This window comes from Protopterus annectens, chromosome 9.part0 (genome assembly GCF_019279795.1).
Source record: "Protopterus annectens isolate FY-2018-M chromosome 9.part0, PAN1.0, whole genome shotgun sequence".
In the NCBI taxonomy this organism is placed as follows: domain Eukaryota; kingdom Metazoa; phylum Chordata; order Ceratodontiformes; family Protopteridae; genus Protopterus; species Protopterus annectens.
Window position 1 is genome coordinate 969504538 of NC_056743.1, and position 26807 is coordinate 969531344.

Genomic DNA, 26807 nt, shown 5'->3' on the forward strand with positions numbered 1-26807 from the left:
CATCACAGGACGACTTGGGGGACCCTTCCGACTCCTCGATGTCGGTGTCTGATGTCAGAGAATCATCCTAGGAGTCAATATGCTTCCCTCTTGCATACCCTGTTCCGAGGAGGCTCCTCGAAGGGACCTTCTGGGGAGGCCTCGGAAGAATGGGGACCACAAGCCAGTGGCTCCTGAGGCTGCGGGTCTCTGCTGTCTCCGGAGAGAGTAGGTACTGAGACTGAAGTGGGAGCCTTGGGGGAAAGAGTGCTTGTACCACTGGCAGGGGCTGTAGATTGAGACAGCACGCTCATCACCTCAAAAGCCAACCAATCCGGCCCCGAAGACCTCCCCCGCTACGAAGAGACAAAGGATGGTGCTGGAGTCAGAGCCATCGGCTCCGAGATAGATGCAGGGTCTGAGCTCACCCTGGCGGAAGCACTGAGTGGAAGGCTCGGAACCGAAGAAGGTCGATTCAAACCCTCCCCATCGGCGCCGACAAAAGAGCTTCTGTCACTGGACATGACAGACGGAGCCGAGCATGTCGGAGCCGAACTCGGCTCCAATGCAGCAGCAAGGGGAGCCGAAACCGATGGTTCCTCCATTGGTAACAACCACTCCAACTCTGAAAGGCCAACATGGTTTAGAGGAGGAATCACAGACAAGGGCAAAACTGGCTCGAGTGGCTCCGGAGCCGACTGGGTCGGAGCCAACAAAAATTTAGGCAGAGCAGGCGACTTCAAGAGTCTCAGTACCACCCTCTCCACATCTTCTTCCAAAAGGCTCCTGGAAGATCTGGAAGATAAAGTAGGGGATCTCGACGCAGCAGGCACTGGAGACTTGATTAGCAAGGAGACCGCTAGAGAGTCTACAGACCGGCTCCGAGCAGTAGAGTCAATTGCTATTTCTAAAGGTTCAGAAGTTGGCACCGAAGCACCTGTGACCGACTCTGAAACCAAGGTGCTCTCCTTCGGCTCAGAAGGCTGAGGAGTCAAGGAGGCAGATTTTGTTAATTTGGAAGCCGGCTCCGAAACACCAGCCGGTGCTGGAGAAGGCCTTTTTGAAGCTTTAGATTTGGAGTCAGATTTGGATTTAGTAGACTTGGAAGAAGAAGCCGACGAACTAGATAAGGCTTCCTCAAAGGTTGGTTTCAGAAGACCCCTGAGTATCAGCTTGTTCTTTCTCTCCTGTAACACTCTAGGAGAGAAAGCATGACAGAACAAGCATGATTCCTGCAAATGGATGGCTCCCAAGCAGTAGACACAGCTACTGTGGCCATCCGTTAATGACATTTTCTGCGAGCATTTCACACATTTTTTAACCCAGAGGGTTTATGCTCCTTGCTATCCTTGGACATTGCAGACACACATGCAAAACCAGAGGAGAAATAGGGAAAGAGAGAATAACTGAGGACTAGGTCCTCTAACTAAAACGGGCCTAGCCCTGCAAAAGAATTACACGAGGACTAGGTCCTCTAAGTTAAACTGGCTTAGCCTGGTGTAAGAGAAAACTAGGTCTTCCAACTAAAACCGACCAAGTTATTTTAACACATACACACAGAGATTCAGTCGCACAGGAAAATTCTTAGATGTAAAAAATACGAACAGTAGAGTTACGCGAAGACTAGGTCCTCTAAGTTAAACGGGCCTAGCATGGTGTAGTAGAAAAGTACAGATTTGTACCTACCATAAAGGTAGATGTTAGAGTGTAAACACTGCTGCAGTCATTACACTTGGGTTATCCTGCCGTCAGGGGTTCCCCAGTCGGCCTGAGTTCCGAAGTCTTGGTCCGGCATCGGTTGCGGTCGCCTCTTCCCTGACGTCAGTGCGTCAGGGGTACATAAGATGCAGCCGACACCATTTTCTTCAGTTTTTCTTGCCCCAGATGTCAGGTGCCCCCAAATAGGTAGGCAATTTAAATTGCTAGTAAAATATACAAAAGAAAAGCAAACAACCGTTTTTAATTACCAGCAAATACTCCCCATAGGTAATAAAGGGTAGATGACCTAGGTACGTAAAAGAAAGTAAGAGGGGAAGGAGGGAGGGTAACCTGGACTGCAGCAGTGTTTACACTCGAACATCTACATTTATGGTAGGTACAAAAAGTACAGTTTTGTACCTACCATAAATGTAGATGTTCGAGTGCTAATACAGCTGCAGTCATAACAGATGGGTTCTCCTGCCGTCAGGCGGGTCCTCGGTCAGCCAAATTCCAAAGTCTAGATCTGGCGTCGGTTGTCGTCGCTTCTTCCCTGACGTCAGTGCGACAGGGGTATAAAAGAACAAGCCGATGCCATTTTCTTCAGTTTTTCTTGCCCCAGATGTCAGGTGCCCCCAGAAGGAAGGCAATACATAAATTTATATAATTAAGCAATGCAATATAATCAAAAATACAGTAGCTACAAGCAAATACACCATAAAAAGAATACCCCTAGAGGGGAAGGAGGGAGGGAAACCTGGACTGCAGCTGTATTAGCACTCGAACATCTATATTTATGGTAGGTACAAAACTGTACTATGTTCATCGTGCATACAGCTGCAGTCATAACAGATGGGTAGAATCCCAAAGCTAAGAAAGGGGTGGTAGGCACTAGGTGGAACTAGGAGGAGCCAAAATGCCCTGCAAGACTGTAGTGGTAAAGCCTGCTCTAGATTTGGAGTATAATGGTAGGTTGTAGTGCTTGGAGAAGGTATGCACAGAACTCCAAGTGGCTGCTTCCAAAATATCCTTGGTAGGAACTCCTCTGAGGAAGGCTGCAGAGGTGGCCGTGGCCCTGGTGGAATGAGTTCTGATGCCTGTAGGTACAGTCTTGCCATGAAAGGAATAGCAAAAGCGTATGCAGTTAGCTATCCATTTTGAGATTGTCTGTTTGGAAATTGGCTTTCCTTGAGCTCCTACCGCATAGGCCACAAAGAGCTGTTCTGATTTTCTGAAAGGCTTTGTTCTGTCCAAGTAATAAAGCAGTTGTCTGTGGATGTCCAAGGAATGTAATAATCTCTCCCCTTTGTTTTGAGGATTAGGATAAAAAGTAGGTAAATGTATGGCCTGATTTAAAGCTACCCTGGATACCACTTTAGGCATGAAGGACGGGTTGGTTCGTAAGGAAACTCTGTCCTGATGGAAGATGATAAAAGGCTGGACAGCCATGAGAGCCTGTAGTTCTGAAACTCTACGAGCCGAGGTGATAGCCAGAAGGAAAGCGGTTTTCCAGGACAAATACTGTAAATCTGATGAGGCAGCTGGCTCAAAGGGAGGCAAGGTCAGTTTTTCCAGAATGAAATTAAGATCCCAAGCAGGTATTGGTTGTTTCCTTGGAAGTCTTAAATTCTTAGCCCTTCTGAGGAACTGTCTTAAGAGAGGGTGAGAGAATAAAGGTGGATCAGTGTTGTATTCTGCAGAAATGGCTGAGGCATGGATTTTGATGGAGGAGAAAGACAGTCCACTGCTTAACAGTTCAGCCAAATATTGTAGTATTTGAGGTAAATTCAGTTTTCCAGGGTCCTGGCCCTTTTTCTCATTCCAGACACAAAAACATTTCCATTTTGCGGAGTAAGCTTTTCTAGTTGATGGCCTTCTGGCCTCCAAAATGACATCCTGCACCTCCTTGGAGAGTAGGGCCTACTGTGATGCTAAGGAATCTTCCATGCGGCTAGATTGAGTGTTTTAGCCGACTGTGGAGAGTTTTGAAGCTGTGCTGAGTCAGAAGAGGCATTAGAGGCAGGGTCCATGGTGGGGAATGCGACACACTCCTCAGGAGTGGGTACCAGTGTTGCCTTGGCCAGTCCGGAGCAATGAGGATCATCTTTGGTCTGTCTGCTCTGGTCTTCAGTAGAACTTTGGGCAGCAGAGGAAGAGGTGGGAAGGCATAAACTGTCATCGATGTCCAACTGAAAGAGAGAGCGTCCACTCTCCAGGCCTTTGGATGGAAGATCCTTGAGCAGAATTTTGTCAATTGATGGTTTTTGTGGGAGGCAAAGAGATCTATGTCTGGCCTTCCCCATTCTTGGATTATTTCTGTAAAAACTTTTGGATGCAACTTCCATTCGTGTGGATCTGTCATATTCCTGCTTAGGTTGTCTGCCAGCGTGTTTTCCTTGCCTGGCAAGTACTGTGCTTGTAGTTCCATTTGTAAGTCCATGGCCATGTTCCAAAGAGACATGGCCAGTCTGCATAGGGGGTAAGAATGTGTTCCTCCCTGTTTGTTTATGTACCACATAACTGTGGTGTTGTCCGTTCTTATCAGTAGTTGACCTGGTTGTAGAAGGTCCTTGAAAGCTGTAATAGCATTTATTACTGCTAGCATTTCTTTTTGATTGATGTGGAGGTGCTTTTCTTTTTGGGACCATCTGCCCTGAATGCACCAATCTGTCATGTGCGCCCCCCAGGCGTAGTCCGAGGCGTCTGTTGTGATGACTTGATTTGCTTGAGGCTTGCTGAATGGAAGACCTGTGTTTGTTTGACATGCTTGAGCCCACCACAGGAATTCCTTTTGCAGACATGGAATTAGTGGTATTATTGTTTCCAAACTGTGGCTGTGTTGAGACCATATATTTTTCAGGTACCATTGTAGTTTCCTCATATGCAGCTTTGCACATGGGATTAGTAAGATGCAAGATGCCATGAATCCCAGAGCCTGCAGGATTTTCCTTGCAGTCAGCCTGGTGCAATTTGCTAGTGTTCTGAAGTATTGAATTAGTTGCCCCTGCTTCTCTGGCGTGAGGTAAGCCATCTGGGTGTTTGTGTCCAAATTGGCACCCAGGAAAATTATCTTCTGAGAGGGTATTAGCCTTGATTTCTTTTTGTTGACTGTGTATCCCAGATAGTTCAATAACATTATTACATAAACCAGATGTTTCAGAAGAATGCGCTTGCTGTCCCGCTTGGATCAGGCAGTCCAAATAGGGATATATTTGTATCCCTTGAAGTCTGCAGTAGGCAATTACTGATGCCAGGCATTTCATGAATACTCTGGGCGCAGTAGATAAGCCAAAGGGCAATGCAGAGAATTGATAATGAGTTGAACCTGCAAAAAATCTGAGGTATCTTCTGCAATTTTGTCTGATTGGGACATGCAGGTATGCCTCCTTGAGGTCCAATGTTACCAGCCAAGACTCCTTGCCCAGCATGGGAAGAAGCTGCTGTAGAGTGAGCATCTTGAATTTTGGTACGAGTAGAAATGTGTTTAGAATGGATAGATCCAAAATAGGTCTCCAATCTTTTCCCTTCCTTGGCACCAGAAATAGCCTGGAATAAAAACCTTGACCTTGTTCGTGCATAGGTACCTCTTGAATGGCTTTCATGTTTATGAGATCTGTAATTTGCCTTTGTGCCTCTGCCCTTTGATTGTGTGGCAGGTTTGGCATGCCTCTCATTTTTGGAAGGGTGTGAAAATGGAATTTGTAGCCTCTATTTATAATGTCCAGGATCCATTTGTCCTTTGTGACAATATGCCAATTTTTTGAAAATAATGCCAGCTTTCCTCCTAAGGGGGCTGCCATTTGAGACCCGTTTGGCATGCAAAGGGGAAAGTCATTGTGTTTGCTTTCTGAAAGATAGTGAGTTGTCATCACCACCTCTTTGTGTAGGAGCTTGCCATTGTCTGCCTCTATACGATCCTTGGGATTGCCCTCTGCCCCTCGGGCGCCTGTATCTGCCTCTTTGGGGTCTGTCTGTGGCAGGAAAGGACCAGTTTTTGGAAGGCCAATTTCTACTAAATCGTGGGGGTTGAACCTGTAGAAATTCTTTCACTGTTTGCATTGATTTAGCCTTTTCCTCCATTTTCCTTAATACCTCCTCAGCATTAGCACCAAATAGTACATCCTTTTGAAGAGGGGCGTCTAGTAATTTAGCTTTAACATGATCAGGCAGGGCTTGTTCCTTGAGCCAGGCATGCCTACGTATGACTGATCCTGTAACAGCAGCTCTACATGAGGCCTCTAGAGCATCAAAACCACATTGTAAGGTATGCTTACCCACTTGTTCTGCACTATGCAGCAAATCCTGTAACTCCTTCAAGTCAGGTTGTTCAGGCTGTGACATTTTACTTTTCAATTGTGATAGCAAAAACTGTTGATATTTTAGCATATGAAACTGACAGTTTAAGGCTCTCATGGATAAGGTAGCCGAGGTATATACCTTTTTTTCCCCACCTTTCTAAGGATTAGGAATCTCTCTCTCTGAAGGCAAAGGATTTTTAGCAATGGAGGCCTTAACTCCCTTGGGGCCCTGTGAGATGGTTTCTGGGTCAGCAGCATGGCTTTTGTATAGGAATTGGTGTGAGTCAGGGGACCCTGTAGTACCTATCAGGCTTAACTGGAGCTGGAGGTAGAGAGTCCGGGTTAAGGCAGGCCTCCGAGTAAACATCATCTAGGATGTCCAAGACAGGAGGTATAGCCAGAGGCCTGTGCTGAGGAAGCAAGAGAAATTCCCTGAGCCTTTTCTTGGAATCAGAATAATCCTGGCCTTCCCAGTGGAAGTGTTCCCTTAAGGTATGCAAAGTTTCCCCAAATGAGTAATCCTCAGGGGGGGGATACAGAAGGGATGGACTCCTCCGCATCAGAGTCTTCAAAAGGGGAGTAAGAATGTTCCTGATCATCAGAGTGCTCTGAAATAATGGAGCCCTGATCAGAAGAGGGGGAATCCTCCTCCACTCTAGGCCTTTTGTCCGGAGGGGGCTGAGAACCTCTGATAAGAGTAATTAAATCCTCAGCCATTTTAAGCATATGTTTCTTAGGCATGGAGCCTGGAGATGGGCCCTGTGTTGCTAGTCTGTTAGAGTGCATGGTTGCTTTAGACTTTGTGAAAACCTTGATGGAGAAAGAAGAGGAAGGTCTGAAGACACCTTGAGTGGAGATGGACCTGTCCACATTCTGAGTTTCAACGCTAAGAGTGGCTTCGGTATCTGTAGTCGGGGTGTGGGCCGAGGAGCCTGCGACCTCGGGCACAGGAGACACCGTCAAAGACAGGTCGTCGGTAGGCAGGGGCTGCGTAGGCGCCTCACTGAGAACCGGACCATGTATAGTCGGCTTTGGCGTGGTGTCGGTAGAGGCTGCGGACCTCGCGTGTCGGTCCTTGTCTTTGCGTTTTTTAGACAAAATCGGAGTATCCGACGACATAGTATAGTTAAATGCTTTTCCAAAATAATGCTGGGCGAACTCCGCCGAACGCTTAATAGTGCGTTTGTTAAATGTAGCACAAAAGCGACAGGCCGAGACTTCGTGGTCTGGGCCTAAACAAGGTATACAGAGGAAATGGAAATCCTTATGCGGTATTTGCTTCCCACAAGAAATACAATTATTAACTTTGTCTGACATCGGTCTGAGGCAAGAAAAGGTTCCCCAATGGGGTACTTAACTTTTAAGAAGACTTCGGTTTCCGAATTTTCGTAATCTCAGGAGCTGGCCGACCGGCACTTGCGAACTGCTTCTGCTTCGGGCACCGCGCAGCAAGAAAGACTGAAGAAAATGGCATCAGCTGGTTCTTTTATACCCCTGTCGCACTGACGTCAGGGAAGAAGCGATGACAACCGACGCCGGACCTAGACTTTGGAATTCGGCCGACCGAGGACCTGCCTGACGGCAGGAGAACCCATCTGTTATGACTGCAGCTGTATGCACGATGAACATCTGTACTATGTTCATCGTGTTACACTGCTGCAGTCATTACACTGGGTGGAATCCCAAAGCTGAGGTAGGGAGGCTGGATCTATAAGGCATTAGGAGTGGCTATAAGGCCCTGCAGCACAGCAGTGGCAAAGACAACTCTGGATTTGGAATATAAAGGCAAATGGTAATGTTTGGTGAAGGTATGCACTGAACTCCATGTTGCTGCTTCCAAAATATCCTTGGTAGGCACTCTTCTGAGGTAGGCAGTTGACGTGGCTGTTGCCCTAGTGGAGTGAGATCTAATGCTGCTAGGTACAGGTTTCCCATGGTGGGTATAGCAAAAACGTACACATTGTGCTATCCATTTTGAAATGGTCTGTTTTGAAATGGCTTTTCCCTGTGCTCCTGCAGCGTATGATACCAATAATTGCTCAGATTTTCTGAAAGCTTTGGTTTTGTCCAAGTAGAAACGTAACTGCCTGTGAATGTCCAAAGAATGTAGTAGTCTCTCCCCTTTGTTCTGTGGATTTGGATAAAAAGTTGGCAAGTGAATAGTTTGCTTTAAAGCCACACTTGATGCCACCTTTGGCATAAACGTAGGGTTAAATTCTTAAGGACACCCTGTCCTGGTGGAAGATGAGGAATGGTTCCACTGCCATTAGTGCCTGTAATTCTGAAACTCTTCTTGCTGATGTTATTGCCAGTAGCAGAGCAGTCTTCCAAGAGATGTATTTTAATTCTGCTGTGTTAGCTGGCTCAAAAGGAGGCAAAGTTAATTTTTCCAAAACAAAGTTGAGGTCCCAAGTTGGTGTAGGTGCTCTACGGGGCGGTCTCATGTTTTTAGCCCCTCTGAGGTACTGTCTGAGCAAAGGATTAGAAAAAAATTGGTGGATCCATATTGTAATGAGCAGAAATGGCTGAGGCGTGGATCTTGATGGATGGGAAGGAGAGGCCCTTGTCCAGCATCTCAGTTAAGTATTGAAGTACCTGAGGAATGTTTGGAACAAGAGGGTCAAGGCTGTGCGCTTGGTTCCAGGCACAGAATCTCTTCCATTTATCCGAGTAGGCTTTCCTGGTGCTAGGCCTTCTGGCCTCCAGAATGACATTCATAACAGCTTTGGAGAGAGGCAATGCTTGCTTGGCTAAGGAATTTTCCATGCAGCTAGATTTAAGGTCTTTAGCTGGCTGTGAAGTATCTGATTGTTGTGCTGTGTCAACTGTGGGATTTGAGGCAAAATCCAGGGTGGTTCTTGTGCTAAGTTCTTTAAGATTGGGTACCAGTTCTGGCGTGGCCAGTCTGGTGCAATCAGGATCATCTTTGGCTCTTCCTGCCTGGCTTTTATGAGTACCTTTGGAAGGAGAGGTAAAGGAGGGAAAGCGTATACTTGAAGGTTTTTCCAGCTGAATGAGAGGGCATCCACTTTCCATGCTTGTAGATGGTAGCTCCTTGTGCAGAATTTCTGTAATTGGCAGTTCACTGGGGATGCAAACAGATGCATGTCTGGTCTCCACCATTTTTGTGTTATCATTCTGAATATTTGTGGGCTCAATTCCCATTCATAGGGATCCATGATGTTTCTGCTTAGGTCATCTGCCAGTGTGTTTTTCTCTCCTGGCAGGAAATGTGCTTGCAGATGAACTTGGTAGTTTAAAGCTGTGTTCCACAAGGTCATGGCCTGTCTGCAGAGGGGGTAGGAGTGTGTGCCCCCTTGCTTGTTTATGTACCACAACTGTGGTATTGTCTGTCTTTAGTAGTAATTGTCCTGGATGCAGCAGGTCTTTGAAAGATATAATTGTATTTTGTACAGCTAGCATATCTTTTTGATTGATGTGGACATGTCTTTGCTCTGTGGGCCATTCGCCCTGAATCCATTTTCCTGCCATGTGTGCTCCCCAGGCGTAATCCGATGAATCTGCTGTCAGTGTCTGCCTGGCTGTGGGTTGAGTAAAAGGCTGTCCCTTGTTGAGGTGACAAGCTTGAGCCCACCATCGAAACTCCTGTTGAAGGCAAGGAATTAGTGGTGTAACTGTTTCCAAACTTTGACAGTGTTGAGACCATACTCTCTTTAGGTACCATTGTAGTTTCCTCATATGCAGTCTGGCATATGGAATTAGTAGTATGCAAGATGCCATGTAGCCCAAGGCCTGCAGAATTTTTCTTGCAGGGAGTTGGGTTTTTGTTGCCATTAAATGAAAATATTGAGTCAGTTGTCCTTGCTTGTCTGGCGTGAGATAAGCCATCTGGGCCGTTGTGTTCAAGTTGGCACCCAGGAATATTATCTGTTGTGAGGGCACTAGTTTTGATTTCTTTTCGTTTACTGTGTACCCCAGGCAACTTAATAACTTTTACGTACGCCAGATGCTTTAGAGGAATGTCCTAGCTCTCTGCTTGAATCAGGCAGTCGTCCAGGTATGGATAAATTTGAATTCCTTTTTGCCTGCGAAATGCAATTACTGGTGCCAGGCACTTTGTGAAGACCCTGGGCGCAGTAGATAAGCCAAAAGGCAGTGCAGAGAATTGATAGTGCATTGAACCAGCTAGAAATCTGAGGTATCGTCTGCAGTTTTGTCTGATAGGGACATGCAGGTATGCCTCTTTGAGGTCCAAGGTAACAAGCCAAGCTTTCTTGCCCAGCATGGGAAGAAGCTGCTGTAGTGTCAACATTTTGAATTTCGGAACATCCAGATAAGTGTTCAAGGAAGAAAGGTCCAGAATGGGCCTCCAGGCTTTGTCCTTTCTGGGAACCAGAAAGAGTCTTGAGTAAAATCCTTGTCCTTTCTCTTGTGGTGGTACCTTCTGAATAGCTCTCATGTCCATGAGTGCTGTAATTTGTTTTTGAGCCTCTGCCCATTTATTTGGTAGCAGATTTGGCATTCCTTTTAACCTTGGCAGAGTGTGAAAGTGGAACCTGTAACCTTGAGATATAATGTTGAGAACCCATTTGTCTTTGGTGATGCAATGCCAATTGTGATACAAAAGTTTCAGTTTTCCTCCTAAGGGGGCTGCCAAGAGAGAGCTGTTTGGCAGCTGTAGTGGAAAGTCATTCAGGCTGCTTATTTTAAGGTTGAGGCCTGTCTTCCCCTTCTTTCTGGCCTGGTGTACCCCATTGTCGAGGTCTGTAAGGGCCTTGTGCCTGACCTCTACCTCTTGGACGTCTATATCTGCCCCTTTGAGGTCTGTGTGACTGGAAAGAACCAATTCTTTGTTGGCCAATTTCTGCTAAAACGAGGAGGCTGAACCTGTAAGAAATCTCTCACCGTTTGCATAGATTTTGCCTTATCCTCCATCTTTTTTAATACCTCCTCTGCCTCAACTCCAAACAACACATCCCGCTGCAAAGGTGCATCCAATAATTTGGCCTTAACATGATCTGGTAACGTATGTTTTTTTAACCAAGCATGCCTTCTAATGACAGAGCCTGTAACTGCTGCTCTACAGGAGGCCTCTAAGGAATCAAACCCACATTGCAAAGTATGTTTCCCCACTTGCTCAGCTGCATGCAATAAATACTGCATTTCTTTTAAATTAGGAGGATCTGAATCTGGAAGCATCTTTGGTTTCAACTGAGACATTAAAAATTGCTGATATTTTAGCATGTGAAACTGGCAATTCAAGGCTCTCATTGCTAAAGTTGCAGACGTATATACTTTCTTTCCCCATCTGTCTAATGTTCTGGAATCTGTCAGAAGGAACTGGGTTTTTAGCTGATGAGGCCTTAATCTCTTTGGGTCCCTGAGAAATAGTTTCAGGGTCAGCAACAGGGCTTTTGTACAGAAATTTGAGAGAGTCAGGGACTGTGTAATATCTATCCGGTTTAACTGGGGCTGGGGGTAAGGAGTCAGGGTTTAAGCTGGATTCAGAGTACACATCATCCACAATATCTAATACTGGCGGGATAGCAAGAGGTCTGTGTTGAGGCAATAAAAAGAAGTCTCTGAGCCTTTTCTTGGATTCTGAGTAATCCTGGCCTTCCCAGTGGAAATGTTCCCTCATGGTATGTAAGGTCTCCCCAAAGGAGTAGTCCTCAGGCGAAGCGGCTGATGGAATAAATTCCTCAGCATCAGAATCCTCATAAGGAAGTAAGGAATATCCTAGGTCTGAGGATGAGTCTGAGGAAATGGACACCCGGTCAGAAGACTCAGTCTGCTTCTTGTCTGGGCCTTTTATCAGGAGGGGGATGGGACCCCCTGATCAGGGTGATTAGGTCTTCTGCCATTTTAAGCCTTTGTTTCTGAGGCATGGAAGCCTGACCTGGAGAATGCGGAGTCTGTTTCTTAGCCTTTAAGGGGGGGGGGGCTTAGACTTAAGGGGGGGCTTAGACTTAACAGAGGGTTTTAATGGTTAACTGGGTAGGTCTGAAAACACCCTCTGTAGCTGTGGATTGCTCAGCTACTTCGGTTCCCTCTGAAGGGTTAGGTTCGATAAGCTGAATACCTAGTGCATCCTAAGGCCCAGCCAGCTCCACGTGGGAGTCGGAGGCAGTCTGTGTTTTTGTGGAAGCAGTCGTCAGGGGCTGCGTAGGCGCTTCGCTGAAAACCGGCGACCGGTCTAGAAGAGGCCTCATCGTCAGTTTTGGGCCTCGGATGCCTGTCCTTGTCTTTGCGCTTTTTATGTATTTCGGTCGTCGGAAGTTCCGACGGCACGATGTAATTGAATTTTCTGCCAAAATAATGTTGGGCAAAATCAAACTGACGTTTAATAGTGCGCTTGTTAAACCTAGCACAAAACAGACAACCAGTGACGTTGTGGTCTGGGCCTAGGCATGGAATACAATAGGAGTGGAAATCCTTATGAGGTATTTGCTTCCCACAAGAAATACAGTTATTAACTTTTACTGACATCGGTTGGAGGCAGTTTCCCCAACAGGGTACTTAGCTTTATGAGAAGACTTCGGTTCTGGATTCGGAATGAAAATCTCAGGAGTCGGCCGACCGGCACTTGCGAACTGCTTCTGCTTCGGGCACCGCGCGACAAGAAAGACTGAAGAAAATGGTGTCGGCTGCATCTTATATACCCCTGACACACTGACGTCAGGGAAGAGGCGACAGCAACCGACGCCGGACCAAGACTTTGGAACTCAGGCCAACTGGGGAACCACCTGACGGCAGGAAAATCCAAGTGTAATGACTGCAGCAGTATAACATGATGAACATCTAGGTCTTCTAACTCAAACAGACCAAGTATACAACACAGACACACACAGGTTCAATCACACTGCAACAGCAATCCTAATACAAGACTTTAGCGGATCCCTGCCAAAGACACATTAACAGTACAATAAAATCAACAGGAGCCCCTGTTGATTAAGAGCAGCAAAAAAAGTCAAAACTAAAGATCTAGGCAAAAAAGTGCAACAGCGCCTAACTACTGGTACACAGGATACTAACAACTAGGTCAAACAAGTCCACAGGACAATTTAGATAAAGGCCTATACATATATATATATATATATATATATATATATATATATATATATAATACCACTAAACAGTAAATATGCAAAAAAAACACTTATGAATGAAAGAATTGCAAAAGACTTGGCCAGAGCCAAGAGAAGCACATCTGAACTCGTCGATGCGGCAAACGAGATCTGGGGATTGCACTGGTGCACCATGGGATACCTGCTTAGCCACGAGCCAACCAGAAGTCTTCGAGCTTGAAAATCAGCCGAGTCGGAGCCGAGGATCGGCTCCGAGCCCATATGTAAAAATGAAGGTGAGACTGGACTACCTAACATCATCAATTTTCTATGACATAGTTAAGATACCATCCTTCCCTGAAGATCTAATATGCAAAATCAATTTTTAGAATAATTTTACCAAGGGATTAAGAGTAAAAAGATGGCTCCCAAGGCCAGGCTGGCTAAGAAAGCAAAAACATGAACCTTTGAAGCACAAGAGAAGCTGGTTATGAAAAGGTCTGACAGTTACTAGAGGATCAGTGCCACTTCTGCTTTATTTGGGTCTTGGTCTCTGGACCACAGATTGAATATCTCAGTCTTCTAGGTGCTACTTCCTTGTGCTTTACTTCCTAGCCTCCCTCATAACGCTTAGCATGTACTCAGGAATGCATGTGCTTAGCTAGAATTAATATGAAATCAACATACAGTACCCAAGAAGGGAGCAAAAGAGACCCTTTGTTTTGTGTAAGAAGGCTGAACAGAAGAGACCCTTTGTTTTGTGTAAGAAGGCTGAACAGAAGAGACCCTTTGTTTTGTGTAAGGTTAACCTCACTGTGGCAACACTTTACACTTCTCCCTTGTTAGGCTGTGTAGAGGATGCAGATCAAGTGCTGTATTTGCTAAAAAGGTACTACTACAATTGCTTTGAGCCCGACTTCTTTGGATTTTAGTAATATCCTGGACATCAGGGTACAGGAAAGTGTGAAGAAAATGATCTGTACATTTGAAGGAGAATGCATCCATCTTCCAGGCTCTAGCGTCTGGAGTTCCTATTTTTCCCAAAAAATTCCTCAGCTGCCTGTGTAGAGGTGAAGCAAAACGGCCCATTTCTAGCACACCCCACATCCTAATGTGGTCCAGGATGACCACCTTTATTCAAAATCCATCTGAGAGAGTGCATTTGAGGTTTGCCCAGCCTGTCTTGGAAACACATTTTCTTGGGAAGGGACAAAGTCTGAACTCTTGACAGTCTACCACCTGGACAATCTCTCATGCTTGCAAAGCCAGTCTTGAACAGTACACAGAAGTGAGACCTTCCTTGTCTGCTGATGCACCATCACTACCACCACTGTGTTGTCTTATGATCTGGACCCCTTTTCCCCAAACCTGTCAGAAAGGTTTCAGTGCCAGAATTTATTCCACATTTGCATGTTTTTTCCTCATATTTTGGTCCAAAGATCCATGTACGTGAAATGTGCAGATACATCCCCACCCCCAAAGGTAGATCAAAGTAGTCTGTTCTAAGGGATACAGGGGGCTGGGACTGCTCTAAATGGCAATCCCAGGCTGAGATAGAGTTGTCCCTATCCACCATGCGGTCTCTTTCCTAATACAAATGAGGAGATGAAACTTGGTTTCCAGTGGTTGTGCGTGTTGACCCCACTGCTTCTCAGGAACTCCTACAAAGTTAATACCTTTAAGAGCACTGTATATTGATTATGCATCCTTTCCAAGTTACCATAACATTCTATGAATACTTGCCAAGTTGAAGAAGACATAATACGCTTGAACAGTATTATTCATAGCAGTTCTAGCCTACTCATGTCAGTCTTGAAAAACGAGGTTCCAGAACCAGATGCAATACATCAAGAAAATCTTCAAAAATTAGAATATACACATACACCTGTACACACATATGCGCATGCATATAAGCTTGCACATAAAATGTATTTGTTTGTATACGAATAGACACAACCACATACATACGTGGGCATCAGTAGATATGAAGTGGGCGACTCTTTCTTTATGCTGCATCTTTATCTTATTTTACATCAATTTACCTGTTTTTCTTCCTATGCCCAGTCAGTGGCTTCTGTTTTTGATCTTACTGATCCCACTGCCTGCCCATACAAACAGTTAACCTTATTTAGCAACCAATGGTTCCAGGAGATTGGTAAAAGCACCAAAAGGCTAACATATGAACCAATGTTCGTTCAGGATACAACTACATACCACAGCTAATTCCAAGAGGTCACAGCATGAATATTCCACAAATCCTCCATCCTGCTAATGACACCAGCTAGTATCCAAGTCAGTTTCAATGGTCTGCAAGATTCATCTCCCAATAAACCTAAAGTCACTAGAATGACACAGTTGGATGCGGTCGGCTTATTCCAACTCACCTCTCCCAAAAAATGCAGCATGGTCTCCTTTGGTAAACCAGGACACCCTTGTTCTTGTCATATGGGTGAAACCTACCTAAAACCTGATATTGTCATTAGGGACCTAAGCATCTTCACTGACAATGAACTTTCTTTTGGACTACCATGTGACCACTACTATAAGGAAACCCTTTTACAGAGCCAGAGTGGTCATTAAGGGTATATTATCTAGATTAAGGGAAGTCATTATCCACCTCAACTCCTCCATTATCTGGCCATCAATAGAGTTCAAACCACTTTTGGCATGTAAGCATATGAACCACTTCAAGAGATCAGTGTTTACTTTAAGATAATAAAAGTCATGTCCTTCCTGAGCTCTACTGACCACCTTGAAGCACCCTTACTTGACTTCTGAGATGTGATCTCTACCTAGCCTACACAGCTTCCAAGGATATGGCTGTATGTAACTTTCTACACATCCACAAGCTTAAACATCCTTTCAAGAGATCTACACTTCCATCCTAACATAAACAGGACCTGCTGGTGTGACAGGCATCCACCAAAGAAATATATTCCTCCTGGATGCATAGCAGCTAAGTGACCCTCTAAGTGCACCCTGGAAGACTGACGCTCTTCAAGCACAAAAATTAGAAGTTATGTACTCACCATAACGTTCCATCTGAGTAGGTGACTTCATTCGGATGCAACCTGTGGGTATCGGATCCGACCTCGGATCCGAGCCGGCAATTCAAAAGCTTAGGCTCCGAGCTCCTAGCTCCTCCCTCTTACCCATAACCCCTTGCCACACCCTGACTGACCTCAGATTGAGTTTGCCTCAAATACTGACCACAGTATACTAAAACAGCATAAATACTCGCTCTAAAAGGTCAGGGGGATGGAGGGATAGTTACATCGAATGAAGTCACCTACTCAGATGGAACGTTATGGTGAGTACATAACTTCTAAATCTGAAGTAGGAAGACTTCATCTGCCTGCAACCTGTGGGACAGAGTCCCTAGCTACCTGAATCTTGGGCGGCCATCATGGAAGGATGTTCCGGAGCACCGCTGAGCCAAAGGATGCTCTTCCTCTAGAAACAACATCCACCTTGTAATGAGAAATAAAAGTATGAGGCGAGGCCCAAGTAGCTGCCGCAGATATCATCCAACGAAACACGGGACTTAAAGGCGGCTGACGAGAAACTGCCCTAGTAGAATGAGCCGTAACCCTCTTAGGAGCAGGTCTGCCTGAAGTGTCATATGCCTGCAATATGCAATTAGCAATCCATTTAGACAGAGTGACTTTAGACACTGCTTTACCCAGAGCAAATTTAGCAAAGGAAACGAACAGCTGATCTGATTTCCTGTGGCCAGCTGTCCTGTTAATATAAAACGTAATTGTCTATGAACATCCAATGAATGCAATTTGTATTCCCCTTTGTTTGAATACTTGGGAAAAAGACAGGCAAATTGATTGACTGGTTAATATTGATTCAGAAGAGACCTTCGGAAGAAAAGATGGATTGGTCCTGAGGCACACCCTATCAGGGAAGAAAGAAAGGTAAGGCGGTTTGACACAAAGAGCCTGAAGCTCAGACACCCTTCTGGCTGAAGTGATAGCTACCAGAAAGACAGTCTTCCAAGAAAGGAATTTTAAATCAGCAGAAGCTGCAGGCTCAAGGGAGGAGCAGTAAGGGCCTGCAGGACTAAAGACAAATCCCAAGGCGGTACAACCTCCTTGACTGGAGGCCTTAATAAAAACTCCCTTGGGAAGGGATTTGTATAATTTGGCTCGCATAAGCAGAGCTGTGTCGTGTCCAATGTGATGAAGGGATAGCGGCGCCAATTGTACTTTAATCGTGGAAGAACTGGCCCTTGATGAAAGAGGTCTGTTAGAAATTCAAGCACCGCAGAGATAGGTGCTGAAAAGGATCCACCGTTCTCTGCCCTGCCCATATAGAGAACCTCTTCCATTTACTCCGATAAACCTGTCTGGTAGAAGGTTTATGAGCAGCCACCAAAATTGCTTTGACCGGTGAAGAGATACCGAGTCCTAATTAAGGTTGGAATTGGAGCAGCCAAGCTGTCAACTTCAGGGTCCGCAGGTTGGGAACTGGCATTCCCAGAGGGTGAGAGATGAGATCCGAATTGGATCCAGAATCCATGGTGGATTGATTTTGTGAGACCATACGAAGGGGAACCAAGGTTGTCGAGGCCAGAATGGGGCAATGAGAATCATTCTGCTCCCCAAACTGTTGGCTTTCTGCAGAAACCTCTGCATCAGAGGAAGTGGAGGGTAAGCATAAAGGAGACCGGGAGGCCAAGCATGCACCAGAGCATCCTCGAACTCCCTGGTGGGGAAGTAGAGCGAAGAAATTGTCGCATTTGGCGTTTGAGGGAGAAGCAAAAGATCGCAACAGGGTTGCCCCAAACGGCAAAAATCTTCTTCGCTACTTGAAGGTTTAGGGACCACTCGTGGAGAAAGGATGGTGCGACTGAGCTTGTCCGCAAGGATGTTGGACTTTCCCGGAATGTGCGTTGCTATCAGAAAGCGTTTGGTGGAAATTGCCCATTCCCAAACTCTCATGGCCTCTCGACAAAGGATAAGACCTGGTTCCTCCTGCTTGTTGATATACCAGACTACGGACATGTTGTCTGTCTGAATCGCAATAGTCCCTGTAGGAAGAACGTGGTGAAGTGCTTGCAACGCTAGGAGCACCGCCCTCATTTCCAGGACATTTATATGCAAAGATGTCTCTGTGGGATTCCACGTGCCTTGGACAATCTTTCCCGCAGAATGCCCCCCCCCACCCGAGGCAAGAAGCGTCCGTGGTCACTGTGGCTCCGGGAAATGCAGCAAAAGGGTCTTCCTGCTAGGGGCCCGGAGAAAGAAGCCACCACAGAAGGGAGTCCCTGCACGCCTGCTGACCGCAATCGGAGCGTTTAGAGAGAACAAAGAGGAGACCACTGAACTTGAAGGGTCCATTGAAGAACCCGCATGCGTAGGCGAGCATGAAGTAGAAGCGGGATAGCTGCCGCCATAGAACCTAGGGCCCTCAGGACCGAAGCTGCAGTTGGTGACAGTTGAAGGATTGCTGTCACATGACACCTCAGGCTGACGATACGGTCTGGGGTGAGGAAGGCTCGCATTGATCTGGTGTCTAGTCTTCCTCCTATGAAATCTATAATTTGAGTTGGATTCAGGAAAGATTTCTCCCAGTTGATCGTTATGCCCAACCTTGGTGCTAGTTGAAGGAAGTAATCCCTGGCTGAGCACAGAAGATGCCTTGATGATGCCGTCAGGAGCCAGTCGTCCAGGTACGGAAAGACCTGTAATCCCTGGAGCCTCAGGTGGGCCGCTACCACCGCTAACACCTTGGCAAACACCCTGGGGGCTGAGGTGAGACCAAAGGGGAGGACCCTGAACTGATAGTGACTGGCTCCCAGCCGGAAGCGAAGAAACCTCCTGGATCGTCTGTCCATCCGAATGTGGTAGTAAGCATCCTTGAGGTCTATGGAACACATCCAGTCGCTCCCTCAACAGGGGAGTATAGATTGCAGGGTGACCATCCGAACTTTTGCTTGGTTACTGACAGGTTCAACAGGGAAAGGTCTAAAATTGGTCTTAAGTCCCCGCCTTCTTTGGCACCAAAAGAACCTGGAGTAAAACCCTAATCCGCTTGATCTGGGGGACGCTGGATGGTTTTTTTCTAGCAGCTGCTCGATTGAGAGCTGCCGCCCTTTGATCGGGTGGAACATCTGGGAGGCTGCGAGATTTGGGGATCTTGATTAGGGTATTGAATATCCTCTGGATATGAGTCAAGCACCCAACTGTCTGTTGTTATGGACTCCCAAGAAGTCAGGTGCATCGAACCGCCCGACTGCCTCCAGAGACGGACAGCCGGGCAACCCTTCAGGGCTGCTGCGTGGGTCTCAGAGAAGGGTTCTCTGGACCCAAAATTGCCAGGAGCCCCTGCCTCTGGCACGACGACCTCCCCGTCCTCCTCTGCCACGGAAGGACTGGTTATCCGGAGCAGGTTGGGACTGCTGCGACTTCCGGAACCACATCTTCTTTTGTCCCTTTTGGTTCTTAGAGAAGGACCTCTGGGGAGCTGAGAAGCGGACTCCGACGGCAGACAGCGTCTTCCCGTCCTTTTCGCTCTGGACAAGTGTCTCGCGAACAGTCTTGCCAAATAAGGCAGAACCATCGAAGGGGCATTCGCGAAGGTCGCCTTAAAGGGCTCAGCAAAATCACAATGGCGGAGCCAGGCCTGTCGCCTCATGACAAGGCCTGCTCCGCTGGCTCTAGCGGCTCCCTCAGTAGCATGAGACAGCAGCCGATAGATGTATTGGATACAGATCTGAGAGTGGCCATTCGGGTGGAATAAACCTGCTTATCCTCACCGAGATGGACTCGGGGAGATGCAGCGTACTCTTTAATCAGATCTCGCTGCATCCTAATGACATGCGCCATGTAGTTCAGCGCTCAAGGAGAAGGGCGCTGAACTAAACAGTCGCTTCCCAATTCGATCCATCGAACGGGACTCCTTGCCCGGAGGATGGACGGAGGGACTCTCCTGGGCCAATTCCCTTCGTGGCTGCAGCCATCATCATGGCATCTACTGGGGACCCTTACTCCAGTGGGTGCGATCTGATGGAGGAGAAAGAATGCGGTCCGGGCTTTGGGATAGGCTCAATGGTGTCCGGATCCTTCCACGCCCTGATAGATATAAGATCTACCAGGGGTCAGCAGGAGGGACACCCAAGAGGTAGAAGGGCCTCGAATGCCTCCAAGAACACAGACTCGTCCGAGAAGCCTTGGGGCAGACCACCCCCTGATCCTTAACATCTCCATGATGTCTCCAAATGAGACGCCCTCAGGGGTGACCTAGGGAGCCTTCCCATTCATCCAAGTCCGTGTCTTCAGTGACGGACTCAGGGAGTCCATGTGCCTCCTCTTGCACTGCGCCCGAGGTACTTCATCGGGGGGGCTGTCCTAGGAGTACTCTTCAGCAGATGGATGTTCCAAGGGAACCACTTGCGACATCGAGGCGGGCTGTCCCTGGGACCGGCTGGTGGGGGCCTGGCCCAACTGCAATGGAGTGCGGATGGAGCCGTGGCAGGGACCGGGGTCCGGATGTCCTCGACAGTGCCCTTTCCATAACGTTGAAAGCCGAGGGGAGCCAGCTTCTAAGCCCCGAGAGCCGACTCCCACTCGGATCCGACATACGGATCGGAGTCGAAACCGCCGGATCCGAGACCAGTGTGCTCCGACCTGGACGGAGCCGAAGACACACCAGCTCCCTCGGATCCGAGGCTCGCCTCGGCTCGAGAGGTCGGGTCCGGCACCAAGCACTCAAGGGATGGGACGGATCCGAGGTGCGCCGACCTATCGGATCCGACCCACCCCGGATCCAAATCTGCACGGCGCCGAAGCTCCGAACCCGTGGTATGGGTCGGAGAAGGAGCTACGGGGCGAAAAGGGGTCAAGCCCCTCCCGGTTGGGGGCTAGGAGCACTCCCATTTGCATTTGGGCCTGGATGAATTTCCTCATCATCCGTCCATATCAGCTTCGCTCGAAAAGGTCGATCTAGAGGAGGCCACCGCGGACCTAGAGAACCGCTCGGAGACCTCCTGAAGGGCTAGCCTCCTCCTCCTCGGGTCCAGGAGAGAACCGAGGGAGTGGAGCCGAGGAGGAGGAAAGCTAGAAGGCACAGGGGAGCCCGCTTAGATGGAGGAGCCGAGCTGGAAGCTTCGCCTCCTCTTGTGGTGCTTCTCCCTGTGCCTCTCCTCCCTACTAGAATCCTTCCTCCGGCATTTTAAGGGAGGTTGAGTCCCAGCCGGAGGGAGAACTGACAGCAACAAGTTGCTGACTGAGGGCAGAGGCAAGCAGTATCTGGGGTAAAAGACCCGCCAGCACTAACTTCGACTGCTCCCTTAGCCCGGGTTGAACCCTGCACAAATGGTACAACCAGAAGACAGGTGTTCAACCCCAAGATGACCGAGTGTGGCCATCTGCTGGGGACAGCTTATGGCCACACTGCACATTTCAAGACAGCCTTAGGGCTTCAGACATGACACCTAAGGCCTAAACACACACACACACACAAAACTACGAAAACCCGAGAAATTTAACTAAAGAGGGAGGGAAAGCCTTAACCACACACAACACTAACTATATTTTAAACAAAAAATGAGAATTTCAACAATTTTCCTGTCAGAAAACCACTTATCTCAAAAACCACGCCAGGTGCTCAAGAATTCCGCTGCTTGAAAAGCGGCAAACGAAATCTGAGGTCAGTCAGGGCGTGGCAAGGGGTTATGGGTAAGAGGGAGGAGCTAGGAGCTCGGAGCCTAAGCTTTTGAATTGCCGGCTCGGATCCGAGGTCGGATCCGATACCCACAGGTTGCAGACGAATGAAGTCTTCCTACTTCAGATCCCTAGTTAAGCCCCCTAAGCCCTTATGGAAAGGGGTCTAAACTAGGCACATCGTCTCTCATTCTGCTGGGGTCTGTTATCAATTCATGCTGCATTAACTAATTTTTGGGTTCATTAGCTAGACTATGAATGGTCCAGTGGATCAACAGTCTAGGTATTAACCTATGTCACTCTAGCCCACTGACAAAGAGAGAGAGACACTTTTCAAATTCAAATCATTCCGTTAAGATAATATCCATGACACACCACCCATTTAAAATAGTTGCAATAAAGAAAAAATTAAGTGGCAGCTATGCTTTACTACATACAAATAAATCCATTGATTGTTAAAACAAAAGGTGTTAATACTTACAGCTAAGTGCAAAGGACTGACTGGGCTAGTGCATTCCACATCCTCAAGGCAGTTAAAGGACATCTCTAAGAGCTTGTGGAGGGAAACATACTGTTAGATTTACAATTACATCACCCACGTATTACTACTGATTAACATTAAAGTATTCATACTTTTGTAAAACAGCATGCTCAACAACTCAATGCAAAAAATACCTCAAAAAGTAAGAAAGTATGTCTAAAGGTTTGATTTAAACCAGAAAGTGAGAAAGAAAAAGCTAATTTCAAAAACAAAGTAACCTTTTTATTACATGCTACTTGCAACAAATTATTTGGATGTTTTATATATATATATATATATATATATATATATATATATATATATATATATAGATAGATATAGATATATAGATATATAGATATAGATATATATATATATATATAGATATATAGATATATATATATATATATATACAGGCAACTACACTGAAATTTCGCCTTCCAAAACTTGCAAGCCTGGCAAAATTTAGAATATTTCTAGCTTCATTCCTTGGGTTTGCATGAGTCTACCGCCAGCACCAGCTACAGTAGAGTGCACTAGACTATGCACTACTCTCCAGTTTCAGCCAAAACAAAACAACACACAAAACTGTGCCCTTGCCCGATTCACTGGAAATTCTCTCCAAATATACTTGAAGGAAAGAATATATAGGCAGAAGGGGAGAGCAGGAGAGTATAAAGCAATAGCAGCAGCATGCAACCACTCCGATCACTCCATGTCATGAGTACATATCCTGGCCTTTGGTAGCTTCCTGCAGTGGTCAACTGTTAGGAGGAATATCAGGTAGTAAAATTTAAACCACCATGAGAAACTTAACCAAGGAAAACCAAAAGCAAAAACAGCTCAAGACCAAACACCTAAGCAATGAGTTGCAAAAGGAGGGGCGTCCCCTGCAATTATGGTTCAAGCAACAAATCTTGGTTGTCTTTTCGGCTTTTCCCGGTTAGGGGGTTGCCACAGCAGAACTCTGGTCCACTAATGATTCAGCGAAGGCACGCCCATTCACGCATGTCTTTCGGAGGCCACTCGACCGCAGGGAGGATATGCAGACTCCACACAGAAGGCACTCCAGCCAAGAATCTAACAGGAGAACCTCTTGTTGTGAGGCAACAACACTACCGCTGTACCACGCTTGAAATGATGACCAATTGGCCACAGCACAAACATCTGCAGTGGTGACACTTAAGGCAAGAACTGGAAGCAGCCACCCATCTGATGGAACAGCCACTGTCAATAGCATTTTCAAACAGGTGACTCAGCTGGCAAAATACAATACAGTTAACTACCCATCTAACTTAGAAGGGGTTTATTTATTCACTGCAGTTTTGCTATAACACCCTCTTCTGGAAATCAAGCAACTTTTCTCTTGGTAAACACTAAAGTCGATACTGTACATCAAAGTACAAAAGGCACTGCTAAGCCCTCCAACCAGATGCGTTGCTGCAAAGGAAATGACGGAAATGAACAATTTTGAAAAAAAATGTTCAGGAGAAAATGTGGGCTGGTCTTAAGGAAAACATACTCTAAGAAAGACTAAATCAGATTATTTAATGAAAATCCTCTGATGCATTCTACTGCTGGGTTCGTCCCTTCCACCAATCAGCATTTTTTCTGAAAGTTCTATGCTCAAGAATGGTTGAGTGGCAGTGAAAATACATGGAACAATATCAAGCTCGGATTAAATAGGCATGTCTGTTCCTCTTATCCCCAAATAATCTCCTAGCCATTAGCTGATAACTTCACACACAGAACTAATGAAGACTTGACAACTTTATTGCTATGACGTATACATTAAAATACATTTGCTAAACTTACAGGGAACCCCCCCGCTCTGGGTCAACCTGAGGGAATTCCTGAGCAATTAAGAAGGGTTTCCTAGTAAAGAAACCAATATGGTAAGAATGTATTTGCCACTACTAGATTCAAGGCTCCTCTACAGTAAGTCCTCATCCCAGAGTTAAATCCTAAACAGTAACCACCAGGACAGAAGAAGCTGGATAAAGTACAGTTGTGTACACTTACCATAAATATAGATGTTCGAGTGTATTCACTGTTGCAGTCATTACATTTGGGTAATCCTGCTGGCAGGTTGCCCTCAGCTGACCTGAATTCTAAAGTCCTGGGTCCTGCGTCAGCTGCTGTCGCCCCCTCCCTGACGTCAGGTCGTCAGGAGTATAAAAGCAGCAGCCAACATCATTTCCTTAAGTTTTTCTTGCCCCAGATGTAAGGTGCCCCCTAAAAGGATTGCCAAAATTTATATACATGTATAATTACATGCACCAATACACAATTTACCTTCATCTACAAGCAAATATACCACATAGGTTGTATAAATTAGAGAAGGAAAGAAAGGTTCCATCAGAAGAAAAAGGGGGATGGTGGGTGGGTAACCTGGACTGCAACAGTGAATACACTCGAACATCTACATTTATGGTAAGTGTACACAACTGTACTATGTTCTTCGTGTTTCACTGTTGCAGTCATTACATTTGGGTACAGTGCTAAAGCTAAGGTTAGGAGGCTGGAGATAAACAGCATTAGGAGCTGCTATGAGGCCCTGCAGAACTGCAGTGGCAAAGCCTGCCATGGATTTAGAGTAGAATGGCAGATGATAATGCTTTGTAAAGGTGTGCACTGAACTCCAAGTAGCAGCCTCTAAAATGTCCTTGGTAGGTACTCCCCTGAGAAAGGCTGCTGAAGTGGCTGCTGCTCTGGTTGAGTGTGGCATAATGCCCTTAGGTACTAGCTTGCCATGGTGTACATAGCAGAAACTATCCACATTGAAATAGTCTGCTTTGAGATAGCCTTTCCTTGTGATCCTGCAGCATATGTCACTAGTAATTGCTCTGTTTTTCTGAAAATTTGGTTCTATCCAAGTAGAATCTAAGCTGTCGGTGTACGTCCAAAGAATGCAGAATTCTCTTCCACTTGTTCTGTGGATTTGGATAAAAGGTTGGCAGGTGAATAGTTTGGTTGAGAGCCACACTGGACACCACCTTAGGCATAAATGTTGGGTTTGTCCTCAGAGAGACCCTGTCTGGATAAAAAAATGATAAAAGGTTCCACAGCCATGACTGCCTCTAGCTCTGAAACTCGTCTTGCAGATGTTATTGCTAGGAGCAGAGCTGTTTTCCAAGATAAAAACTTTATATCAGCAGTAGCAGCTGGCTCAAAAGAAGGCAGGGTGAGTTTTTCCTAGGCATAGTTGAGGTCCCATGCAGGCATTGCTGATCTCCTTGGAGGTCTTAAATTTTTGGCTCCTCTGAGGTACTGCTTTAAATAAGAGATGAGAAAAAATTGGTGGTTCTACATTGTAATGAGCCGAAATGGCAGAAGCATGAATTTTAATAGATGAAAAAGGTAGGTCTTTGTCTAGCATCTCAGTTAAGTATTGCAAAACCTGAGGAATATTTGGCACAGCTGTATCAGTTCCTTGCGCCTGGTTCCAAGCACAGAATCTCTTCCATTTTCCAGCATAAGATTTTCTAGTACTAGGCCTTCTGGCTTCCAAAAGGACATCCATCGCAGCTTTACTGACAGGTGTGTTTTGTATGACTACATTATTCGCCATGCTGTCAGGTTTAAAGTTCTGAGTTGGCTGTGCAAGATTTGACTGCTTTGCTGGGACAGTAGATTAGGTATTTGAGGTAAGGTCCAAGCTGGGCATTGAGACAAGCTCCTTAGTATTGGATACCAGTACTGGCAGGGTCAGTCTGGGGCAATCAGTATCATCTTTGGCTTCTCCTGTCTGACCTTCAGGAGTTCCTTGGGGAGGAGAGGCAGAGGGGGAAATGCATATACTGACAGGTTTTTCCAGCTGAAAGATAGGGCGTCCATTTAACATACTTGTCTGTGATAAATACTTGTGCAGAAACTTTTTAGTTGGTAGTTGTGAGGGGAGGCAAATAGATCTATGTCCGGGCATCCGCATTCCTTGTTATCATGCTGAAGACTTGTGGGTCCAGGTGCCACTCGTGGGGACCAGGAGGTTTCTGCTTAGTTCGTCTACCAGAGTATTTTTCTTTCCTGGCAGGAATTGTGCCTGCAGATGTACTTGGTAAGTCAGTGCTGTGTCCCACAAAGTCATAGCTAGTCTGCAAAGGGGGTAAAGAATGTGTGCCCCCCTGCTTGCTTATATACCACACAACCATGGTGTTGTCTGTCTTTATCAGTAGTTGTCCTGGATGAAGTAGGTCCTTGAAGGCTATCAGGGCATTTTGAACTGCTAGCATCACTTTTTGATTGATATGTAGATGCATTTGGTTTGAGGTCCATGTGCCCTGAATGCATCTTCCTGCCATGTGGGCCCCTCAGGCATAATCTGATGCATTCGTTGTTAGTGTCTGCCTGGCTGGGGGTAATGTGAATGGCTGTCCCTTGTTTTGGTGACAAGCCTTTGCCCACCATCGAAACACTTGTTGCAGGCAGGGAATGAGAGTAATCATAGTTTCCAGGCTGTGGCAATGTTGAGTCCAAACGCTTTTTAGGTACCATTGAAGTTTCCTCATATACAGTCTTGCATATGGAATTAGTAGGATGCAGGATGCCATGAAGCCCAAAGCCTGCAGAATTTTTCTTGCAGATAACTGGGCCTCTCTGTTGCCAATATTTT

The 26807-nt window shown here is 46.3% G+C and overlaps 1 protein-coding gene across 1 annotated transcript in view; it reads right to left on the minus strand.

Annotated features, from left to right (window-relative positions):
• The window catches only part of ANKRD52 (ankyrin repeat domain 52), a gene marked incomplete in the record, with an annotated part of 2835210 nt that overhangs the window by 1024391 nt on the left and 1784012 nt on the right, over positions 1-26807 (minus strand). Inside the window, 1 exon segment of the mRNA XM_044083713.1 lies at positions 22157-22228. Coding sequence (XP_043939648.1) covers positions 22157-22228 — 72 coding nt within the window.